Source organism: Chanos chanos, chromosome 14 (genome assembly GCF_902362185.1).
Source record: "Chanos chanos chromosome 14, fChaCha1.1, whole genome shotgun sequence".
Taxonomy (NCBI): Eukaryota; Metazoa; Chordata; class Actinopteri; order Gonorynchiformes; family Chanidae; genus Chanos; species Chanos chanos.
Window position 1 is genome coordinate 6313095 of NC_044508.1, and position 11408 is coordinate 6324502.

Here is an 11408-nt window from a genome sequence, read left to right on the forward strand (position 1 = left end):
ATACTTCCAAAAAAAAAAAAAAAGGCAGTTTTTTTTTGTAAGTGTGCCGTTTTGTCGTGACACGTCTTTGGGTTTATTGTTCTTTCTTTTCCTTTTTTTTTTTTTTTTTTTTTAACAATATGAAAAACAAAAACCAGATTTTTAAGAGAAAAAAAAACCGTGAGCATAGCTGGCTGTGTGCACATGCATTATGAGCCTGGGACTGTGCACGACCAAACTTATAAAACGTTTTTCAAATGTTTGTTCTTTCAATAAAAAAAAAAAGACAACAATAAACAAAACATTGTCCTTTTTTTTTCTTCCTCTGCAAACCATTGGAATATCTTGAACATGCTGTGTGATGTACTGCATGCTACGTATAAAGACAAAATGACACCATCATGCATTAATGACAGCACATTTCCATTATTAAATTCATCCTCATGAATTACTGCAACAGAATGCTTCTCAGACATAATACCAACTCCACTCAAAAACGGCATAAAAAAAAAAGCCAGCACGTTGCAGACATAGCAGTGCTAAAGATCTCGCTCACCTCAGATTGCATATTAAGCACGTTCATTAAAAAAAAAAATATGTATGACTATGATTACAGCTCTCATTTCTGACAGTGCGTTGTGCATAGGTAATGAATGCATACATGACGGGAGCAAAATTATTTTCTGTAAGACAAACCACTGCTCCATATTTGACATTAGACATTTGTTGCTTGTATGGACAGAATTCCAGCTTTTCCGCTTGCTGCTGTGGAATCAGGCACTTCACGTCAGGAACGTCCCGCTTTCGCCGTCACCTTCACCCCTGGATGTGCTGAGTACGGTACACCTCAAAATCCTCAGGAATCGTGTCTTAAAAAAAAGGGGGGGGGGGGGGGTGAGATAGGATCAGATCATAAAATGAAGGCACTTTCTTTTTCATTTCAACATCCAAATTCTTTCTTTCTTTCCTCTTTTGGCAAAATGTGTAACAACTTTCAACATTAAACATTTTAGATTTATTGGCTCTCTTACACTGCATCAGATTAAAATTACACATCAAATTACTTGACTGACTTAACTCATAAGGTGAGTTATTTGGCCTATGCTTTTTCAATATTAACAACAGTCTAACAACAATACTGTGCCACTGTGTTTTTACACAGAAATGCAATAAATGTTCTAAGGGGATATACAGATTGTACTCACACTGAATTATAATCATTACATTAGATTTATCTGACTTTGATTACTTATCAACGATTACAAGACTATGTCAGATTACTATCAGACCACAATATTTTAACTTCCCCTCACCATTGCAGCGATACCGCAGGTTGGACCAGATGATGTTTTCCTGTGAGAAGCAGAACACACCCAGACGTCCACCTCTCATGCTGGTGTCAACAACCACTCCTGAATCAGCCACCAAACTGGGGCCCTCATAGAACCGCACCCTGTTCACAGCAAAACACCCAAAACCAAGAGTTTTTTTTTTTCTTCACAGTTTCATAACTTATTTATGATCTGACAGATGGCTAAGTTAAGTAAATGAACTATAAACCAAGTTGCACTCTAATCAAGGGAATCACACCACACGCTAGAAGAGATCTGATTCCTAAACTAGCATGTTGTGGATATGAATGATCAAATAAAATGAAAGTAAATAAAGCAGTGTATGCTGAGCTAACCTCTATGACAGAAGAAGCACTTCATTTGGTCAGTACTGCAGATGTATTACCTGATGTATCCAACCTGAGGCCGGTGCTGTAGGCTCCATCGATAGGACACCTTGTCTTTCCAGCCTACGTTGCGTGGGTCTTTCCACAGAAGGCGGACCTGGTCATTAGTGTCTCCTGTGTGCCAGAGTGAATTCCTCAGGAATTCTCCAGGTCCTGTCTTAGATTTCACTGCCTGAACACAGACAAGCAGACCACCATAAATGGAATCTGACACTGTCAAACTTTACAATAAAATCTGAATTTTCAGCTAACTGGCGAGAGTTGTAAGAGACTTGACTGCACTATAAACATGAATGTACCTTTGCTAATTCTTGTGATATACCAAAAGAATGCACAAGAGGGCGCTCCAATTACTATTTGTCCAGTTATCAACCCAGAATTATTTGTGAAAGAAGTTGTTGAGGTCAACTTGACTATCCTTGTCAAAACGAGCGTTAAAAAAAAGTAAAGCTCTAATGCAAAATTCCAAGCATAACCAAAATTAGCATGGACATTAGCATAAAATGTCGGTGAACCTTCAGCTGAATGCCAGGCTCTGCCACAGCCCTGAAGGGCACCGCCTGCCAGTAGGTCTGCTCTGTCTGTTTCCACATCACCACATAGAAACTGGACGAGTCCTGGTAGCCGAAGATGAAGCCGGCGTAGTCGTCGTCCGTCACCGTGTTGACGTGGAAAGTGCCCTCGAAGTCGACACCGTTGAAGGCCGTGTACCCTGAGAATTCACCGCGAATTTCAAACTTTTGGCACTACAACGACTCCAGAATTATTATTATTTTTTTTTTTTTTTTTTTTTTACAGTTTTCACGTTATGTTAGTTTCTCAGTGGTAAATATTTCATGACCTTGAGGAAGACGTTATAAGATAAACACGTACCCACAGCAAGTCCAGGATCACTGTTCATTGTCTGGACAATCTCCATACCCTGATGGAGCAATGCATGTATATATTAAAAACACATATATTACAAATATCATATTTTTACAATTCTGTTTGATATGTTTTTACAAAAAAGCTTGTTCAGTAGTCTTACAATAACTTGGGGCTAAACCTTGATGTTCAAGGATCAGGCTTTGTTACCACACTAATGTCAACTGTGGCGTGGCAGGTGACTGATCAGTAATTCACATTTATTATTAATGGACCTGATTGAGGACGACCCAGTTGGGATCGATCTGGGCTTCTCCCTCTGGATCCAGGACAACGGTCTGATAGGCCCGGAAGTCTGTCAGGGTGATCTCAGCATTCTCCGGGCAGTTATCAATCCGATCAATAACATGATCTTTGTCAAAGTCCCCAGTGCATGCATCACCAATACCATCCCCTGTTTAAGGGCATTTAAAAAAAAAACATTCATACAAAGTATATTAACCCACCCAGAATTCTTTCACAGTGTTTTTAAGAACTGTACAAAAATAACCTTAAATTTAAATAATAAATTGAATAATTTTCTTAGATACTGACATGTGACCACAGAATCCTCTAAAAAGAAAAGGTTAATTACTGTCCTAAGTAGACCACGTTGCCAAGTATCAGTATTAAATAAATCCCACATGTCTTCAAATGTTTCATTTGCCTTTGTACGTTGCCATGATAATGAAACATACGGTAATGAAACGCACGGGCGTGTTACGTACTGTTTTCGTCTTTCTGGTCTGGATTGGGTACCAGGCGGCAGTTGTCCTTTATGTCGGGAATACCGTCGTTATCATCGTCATCATCGCACTCATCTCCGGCGCCATCTTTGTCGGTGTCCAGCTGTGAGCTGTTTATGACAGTTGGGCAGTTATCTCTGGTGTTCTGATGTCCGTCCCCGTCTCTGCAACACAAACGAATGTGCTTCGCGTCAAGAGGTGTCCAGAAACATCAGACTGGCTGATATCAAATGCCTGAAAACGCGTGTCGGTTGTGACATAGGCCTACGTGTCAATGTTCGTGTCGCACGTGTCTCCCACCAGATCGTCGTCAACGTCAGACTGTTGAAATAGAGAAAAAGACGTTAAAACGAGCAGAACTTTATTTAGCCATAGTTCTGATGGATCTGTTTGTGATCTTATTTGTTAAAGCAGCCTCTGCTTCTAAGATTTGCTTTCTGTTATTCAAACTCATTTCATCTCTAACTCCCTGCTATTGAAAAACGATACCGCAGAATGAAAGTGTTTTAAAACACTGACCAAAAACTGGCATTTAGCATCTCTGATTGAAGAGTCCTTAATTACAGAGTCATTGATCGTAGAGTCATTGATTGCAAAACTACTAAGCAAACTTAAAGTCAGGGCGCACCATTTTTTAATTCTTTCACCACCATGTTCTTACTTCAAAAGTAAGAACATGGTGGTGCTTTCCACTGGCTGTTACTGTACAGTATCAAGACTCTCACATTTGGCATCCTTAGCCGGACACTTTATATAAGGCCAAAGTTTGGCAAGTTCAGTTCTTGGAGTTCCTGGACCCATATTCACTGTCATTATTACCTGTTACAGGGACGCTAATATTAGCAATTGGAAACTTATATAATAACACCTTTATGTGTGTGTGTGTATACACACACACACACACACACACAAACATATATATATATACACACACACACACACACACACACACACATATACATATACATACATACATATATGTATGTATGTGTGTGTGTATGTGTGTGTGTGTGTATATAAAGATATATATATATATATATAAAGGTATAGCACCCAGTGGAATGTTTCAGTTCAGTTTCCCTAGTTGTTTTACAGTAGGAACATGATGGCAAGAAGACTAAAGGGTAAATATTTTGTTTAAATTTGGCCATTTGTCAGTGTCAAATGTAAACAAATGTTTTAGCCATGTGCTCAACCTGGTTGGGGTTTGGAACATCTGGGCAGCTATCACAAGCATCACCGACGCCATCACCGTCTCGGTCCAGCTGGTCAGGGTTTGGAACTCTCTGGCAGTTATCCAGAATGTTCTTAAGACCTGGCAGACAGAACAGAGTCTCTCTGACCAATCAGCACCGCTGTGTATTTTAATTTTGTGGATAAAAAAAACAAAAACCAGACAGCTAGCACATGAAAGAGGAAGGTTACGCCAATTGCTTGTGGTCTAGAGTGAGCAAACACATTACATAATGTTCCTTAGCTTCAAAAGATTACAGATTGCTGCCCTTTTAGACATAATGCCTTAAAATCCAAGTTCCCGAGAAAGAAAATTCTTAGGAAGAGATGGTAGCTTGTCTGGAATACTGTATGCCTTTGTGTACTCTTGTTTTTCCAAGCTATATGTCACAAGGTGGCACTCTTTCCATGAAGCAGTTGTAGAAATAGTTTCCACTGGTCATCAGTTCTTGGAAAGGGTTCACATTGGAAATGTGGTTTTGCACAAGGAGACATGACCAAGCTCCAAAAGCTCTAGTCAAGTGTCTGGAGAAGTGCAAATGTGAAGTTCTGTCTGGACTCAACTTTTTTCCCCCCATATTTTATACTGGAATAAATAATTGTTCATTTAAAAGCACATTATCAATATGGCGGGTCAGACAGACTTAAATACCGGTATAGGTCTACGATATGAGTCACCTGAACACCTATCAAGAAAGTCGTTGAAAAGTGTTTTTAAATGCCAGTTCAAAAACAGAAGCACACGGTGCGTATGCTTCTGTTTTCCCCCAATAAAAATGACCTAAGCCAAAGAAAATTTGGATGAAAAACAGGCAGACAGAAAAGATTTTTTCAGTGTAACACACAATGCTACACTGCTTGAAACAGATACATTCAGTCAAACACACACACACACACACACACACTGGAAGTTCTGAGGAGGAGGCCAGAAGGTAAAGAGGCAAGTGTTAAGGGCATATAAATGAGTATATTCTAAATATCATATACAGGTATTCAGAAGATTTACCACAGCTGCCACTGGGTCGAAATAAGCCCAGTTTAACTGTATAAAACTGACTGAATGGAATAGAACAGAACTGAATCAGAAGTCACTAGAACTGATTTGGATTCAATGAAAAAGAAACTGCACTGAGATTAAGTGAGCTGAACTGAATTGAATCACCATCCCCATCCATGTCGTCATCACAAGCATCTCCCAGTCCATCTTGATCAGTATCACGCTGATCCGGATTGTCCACCAAGCGGCAGTTATCACAAGCATCACCATGGAGATCTTTATCGCTGTTCTTCTGGTCCACGTTTGGCTTCAGCCAACAGTTGTCCTACAATGAGCGTAGACAGAAATACAGTTTATCTGTCTTGACACCAGACATCTGTGGTTTAGGGACTCAGCGGTTAACAGTTCGTACCTGTTCGTTATAAATGCCATCGTTGTCTGCATCCTCGTCACATGAATCTCCTTTGCCATCATTGTCTGCGTCTTCTTGACCAGAGTTAGGCACATACTTGCAGTTGTCCTGAGATTTAAAATTCATGCAAAATTAACTGATTGTTAATATGCTTTGACCGCAGTCAAAGAAAGTCTAAAGATGATCAGAGACTGCCGATTATCACCTTTCTGCAATTGGGTCCTGTACATTCCAGCTTCCGGTCAGGGGTGTCATCAATGTCCGTGTCCTTTCCACAGATGTAACCGTCGCCTGCCCATCCGATGTTACACTAACGGACAATCAACAACTTCACAGCTGTTCAACGTCAAATGTAAATAAATTTGCTGTCGCCGTCAAACTTTTTACTCGGGCACACTTCATTATTTTTTTTTTAGAAGGAGGGTGTGATGAATAAGTTATGAGCCGTATGAGCTCTGTACGTTATGGCTTTAACATGCCTACTGTTCAGTCATAACCTATTGCTTTGTGTCTCACTGTGAAGAAATGTCTTTATCGTTTGGAGATCTCACCCTGCAGCTGATGCTCCCATCTCTCTCTACGATACACTCAGCATTCGGATCGCATGGATTCTCTTTGCCATTGCCGCATACCCGCTCTCCACGGCAACCTCTAGTTTGGTCACCGGTGAAGCCGTCTTTGCATGCTCCGCAGTAGTACGAACCCTACGGGAGAGAAAGTCTGAAACTACTTATCAAAATTCATAAATATTCCACACTTATCTCTTTTCATTAACAATACAACAGCTTAACAGCTTGAATAGTTAAGCATTTGAAAATACAAAGCTAGGATGCTACGGTGGGTGGGGGGGGGGGGGGTGTGGCTTGGTGAACGCGCCAGGTGGTCTTACCTCTGTGTTATGGCAGTGCGAATTGGGCGTGCAGCCACCGTTTTCAAGGACCTGGCATTCGTCTATATCATTACAGATCTGTTGAGAAATTACAATGACTGTCATACTAATGCAATCCAGCAACCTTTTTAGACATTCAGCATAAAGCAGATGGAGTCTTAATCAAGTGGCCTTCACAGTAAATAAGATTTCATCTTTAGTTTTGCTCTCTTGGGTTTTAAAATTTTGATCAGTATGACATAACTGAGAGTGGATAAGGATTCTTGTGCATAGAACTGACTGTACATAAAATGTTGAACTACAACTCAAATGGGATAAGATGAGGTATCTCAGCTACATTATCTCTGCTGGTCTCAACTATAATCTCATCAGTGGCATCTGGGAAAGGTGAAAACAGTGGCTAACATGCTAAAGTGCACTCTCTGTGGTTAAGTGACCAACCTGTTTGTTCGATTTAGCATAATCTATGCCCACGCCCTGAATCTCTGGACCAGTGTATCCTACTGGGCAGTTCTCACACCTGAAGCCTGGAGCAGTGTTGACGCATCTCACGCCAGGGAAACAGGGATTAAACTTGCACTGCAAACACACAATCCACCAGACAGAGTGTTTTTTGACTCCGACCTCAAAAGCCCAAACCATCAAATAAATATTTACTGTGGTTTTGTGACAACTCCCTGAAAGCGAATGGTAGAAAAATAAGCTCTGGAGAGCAATCAGAGTCACGTTTTTCCATCATTGTTGACTCTGAAATCTTAATTGCTCCAAGACGCCCATACTCAATGTGAGAGAGCAACGCTTGGATGGCTTCCATTACTCTCTAGTCTTAACTCAGAGATTTTCTATGTTTAGTCTGATTTTGAAACAAAATTATGGCATCGTCCATGGAAAGAAAAAAAAGGAGAGAGGCTTTTAAAAGTCTCATTCATGTTCCTTGGGGAAAATTAGTCAATGTGTATTTGTCATTGTTATGTTGGCTGATGATGAACTCAGAGTACATCTCTAAATCATAGACAGGCTTCTGGATTTTAAAGTGCAAATGTAGTTACGTTTTATGTCAACAAAAGACAACAGACTTACATCTCAGCTGCAGCTGTGTTATATCTTCAATACATCATGTTGGTCAGATACCAAATTATAATTATAAACTATATGTTGAGAGAAAAGAAAATTTCCCAAGTCTCACCTCATCAACATCATCACAATGCACCCCGTCTCCAGTGTAACCCACTGGACAAGGAGCACATTCAAAACCATTCTCTGTTGGGATACACATGCTTTGTTCAAAACAGACCCCTGGATCACACTTTGTTTTTTCCTTGGGCTCTCGTTTCCTAAGTTCCTGGGGTACATTTGGATGGTCTGAGGAAAAATAAAAACAAAATCTTGACTTTCATAGCATGATTCAACAAAGGTTCATTTAATCTGCCTTAGAGAATCATCATCCTCATTATGCCGACTTATCCAAGCGGCTTGCATGAACAAAAAGTAAACAGTTTTGAAACCAACTGAAAGGATTTTCTCTAGAGGTGCATCATACTAATTAAAGCCTAAAATCTTACCACCGCACGGCATGCATTCTGTCATTCTCTTTTTCAGAAATGCGGTTTCATCCATCTGTTGTAATGAAAGAATGAGGGGAAAATGAGATTAGGAAGACCTCTCTTTTGACCAAATGTGTAAGACACTGTCAGTAAAACTCATTTGACAAAAATTCACAGAACCTGTTGTCTTAGCATCTGTTTCATTTCTTGCATCATCTCCACAAGTTTCAGCATTGAACCGGGATCTAGCTGAGAGGTCAGTCCTGTAAGGAATGAACAGAGAGCCCAATTATTACCTCTGCAGGAACCCAGTTTGCCACTCAGTCAAAAAAAAAAAAAAAAACAGTCCGAGATAGCACAAAAGACCTCACCCAGCAGTTGCAATGATTCACTCTGGTATGTGCTGCAGTCCTGGAGGGTCACGACATTCTCAATGGAGTCATCGAGGACAATCTTGAGATCTATCAGCTTGTCCTGTAATGTAAAGTAGTTCTTCTTCACAACCTGAGCACTCAAAGGTGAAGTCAGATCAATCGTGCTCGGACAGGTAGTGAAGTTACAATCTCTTTTATGCCAACGTACCTGTGCTGTGGATGGCATAGTCTTCAGGGCGACCTTTTTATTTCCTGGTGTGAGTCCCAGGAAGGCAGCAGGCAAATCCTGCACGATTTCCACCAATCGGCAGTCGACGTAGAGGGCCATGCTAGGACTGCCTTTCCTCAGGCCTCGTACGTGGATCATAACGTGGTGGGGCTGACTGTCCGCCACTGGCACTTTGATAAAGTTTGCAGAGCCCATCTTATCGTTGCTTTTCAAATATTTCATTGATACTGTTGGACAAAAAGAGTTTGGAGAGGAGAAGACAGGAAAATATCAAAAAGGGGAGAGAGAAAGAGAGAGAGAGTCAGTGCGGTAACTTATCAAAGTGGACATGAGGTCGAAACAATGTCTTCTTGAGAACAAAACCCCTTCTGAAACTTCTTGTCAATCTATATCATTTTTCCTGAAGTTTCATACATAAGGCATCTTATTCGTCTAAAGTGGATGAAGCATTTTGCAGTGTTACCGTTTTCCAAACAGATTTTAAGCCACGATATTTCAGAGTATCCGTGCAGGACAAGAGCGTACCTACCTTTGTTCAATTTCCCATGCACAGTGAAATCAAAATAATCACTGTTATCTAAGGGATTGTAGATGCGAAAAACACGTGTTGGAGCTTTGGTCTGTAGTTGGAAGGTGGACAGTATAAAAACTTCATCAACATTCTTTGACTTTAGTCCTCCTTGCAGGAGATCAGGTAAACAATCCGGGGACACGAGGAGATCATAGACTGACAGGGAAAGGGGGGAAAAAAAAGCAAAAACAATCATAATCAAAACCAATCCAGGTATTCCTTCCATTAATTCATTTTATTCATATTATCTCCTCAGTGCTCTCTCTAAGAGATTATTTATTCTTCATTTAGGCATCCAAGGAATTCCAGGCATTCATAAGCACTTAATCTGGTTGGTATTGTTAGATATATTTGATGTGATCACCAGTGCATCCCTTTTTGACAAAAAGAATATATCTAACTTTTTTAAAATAATTTATAGTTTAGAATATAGAGAATATATATATAATCTCTTTTCATCACTGCAGGCATACTCATGGGCTCTGTTAAAAGTTTTTAATAGGCTGCTTTTTTCCCAGATTTTACCTCAAGCACACTGATTTATTAAGTGTTTGAAATCACACCTGTTTTAACTTCTGTGTACCACAGAATCCCTGCTGTGTTTTTGGTCATTTAGAACTTTATGGAGTGTTGCCTGCAAAATAGCTAAATGCCACTAATCCATGACCTGAATAACCAAATAGCATGCAGAGATTTATTTTGACATTTTACAAAGTTTGTGACGACATCTTTCACATTAAGGTAATATTCTTAGTGTTTTGCAGTCAGAAACAGAATCTTTCTTTGGTTTTCTCTCATCAGTTTACAAGTAAAAGATGCATTTGATCTCAGCACAAAAGCACAATCATTTTAAAACCTCTCCAATTCTGATGATAAAATGATATATAATAAGAGACACTGTTGCTACCTGCCAACGAAAGAAGAAGATAAATGTTAACCTACTTACCAATCCCCTGAGCTTTCACACTCAATGACAACTGTAGAGCCACCTGGGAAATAAATAAAAGTCTTATCCACTCATTCATATTTAAGCTATTTTTGCGATGCCTTATTTTCCACCGCCGTATAGTAACTCTGTTCTTTATTTTACAAGGTCAGTGTATCAGTACAGACAGACTCCTTTCCCCTTAGGCTGAGATGCAGTCTTGCAGCAAAATGAGAACCAGATAGGTGTGCGAGAGATTTATGCTTTTCAGATGGCTTTTTTACATGGAAGGTATCACCAAGTCCCTCCTCCAACACGCTCCTTCAGTCTTGTTCCCAGAATCTGGATCTGGATCCCGTAAGAAAGTCGGATGTGCAGCCTCAGATATCTGGACTTTTTTCTTTCTTTTTTTTTCTGTGCTGAAACTTGTAATGGTCTGTTGTTTTCTGGAATGCTAATGCGCATGTGCATTACTCCAAGTTACACAGCACTTGTATGGAAAGAAGAAAGACAGAACCACTGATAATCGGTAGAAAGTAATCAGAGAATGATGTTGGTCGGTGGAATAAGAGGATTTGTCTTGCCATGAGTCTCTGTGGCTACACTGTGTTTAAAAATCACTTCACCGTTTTCTTTTTTTTTTTTATTCCAAGCCGTATTACCATATTCCACCCTGAATGTGGCTTCCGACTGAATTGTGTTTATTCTGTCCTTCCATGAAACCAGTATGTCATGTAATCATCTCAATACAAAATAACAAGCTTTTTTTGTTCGCACAAACCAACACCAACATGTAGACAGGCATCGTGAAAGCTGATTTCTGAGGTGTGTAATGCAGTGTGTGATATCCTTCAGGTGCACTGTT

At 40.0% G+C, this 11408-nt stretch overlaps 1 protein-coding gene across 1 annotated transcript; it reads right to left on the reverse strand.

Annotated features, from left to right (window-relative positions):
* Window positions 1-795: 795 nt before the first annotated feature.
* thbs4a (thrombospondin 4a) lies at window positions 796-10643 on the reverse strand. The gene is made up of 22 exons (XM_030791786.1): window positions 10565-10643; window positions 9577-9774; window positions 9027-9274; window positions 8816-8918; window positions 8625-8707; window positions 8463-8517; window positions 8087-8226; window positions 7342-7479; window positions 6901-6978; window positions 6563-6715; window positions 6217-6321; window positions 6012-6119; window positions 5765-5924; window positions 4566-4684; window positions 3638-3690; window positions 3352-3533; window positions 2860-3038; window positions 2591-2639; window positions 2233-2429; window positions 1717-1889; window positions 1293-1432; window positions 796-848 (listed from the first exon to the last, which is right to left on the reverse strand). The coding sequence occupies exons 1-22, from the start codon at window positions 10641-10643 to the stop codon at window positions 796-798; spliced, it is 2793 nt and encodes a 930-aa protein (XP_030647646.1).
* Window positions 10644-11408: the final 765 nt, after the last annotated feature.

Bases quoted from the DNA above. Each gene is read 5' to 3' on its own strand.
- thbs4a (XM_030791786.1), bottom strand. From the start codon at position 10,643: ATGAATGAGTGGATAAGACTTTTATTTATTTCCCAGGTGGCTCTACAG. The intron at 7,480-8,086 runs GTGAGACTTGGG...GTGTGTTTGCAG, and splicing joins ATTGTGATGATGTTGATGAG to TGCAAGTTTAATCCCTGTTT. The intron at 2,640-2,859 runs GTCCATTAATAA...TTGCTCCATCAG, and splicing joins ACTGGGTCGTCCTCAATCAG to GGTATGGAGATTGTCCAGAC.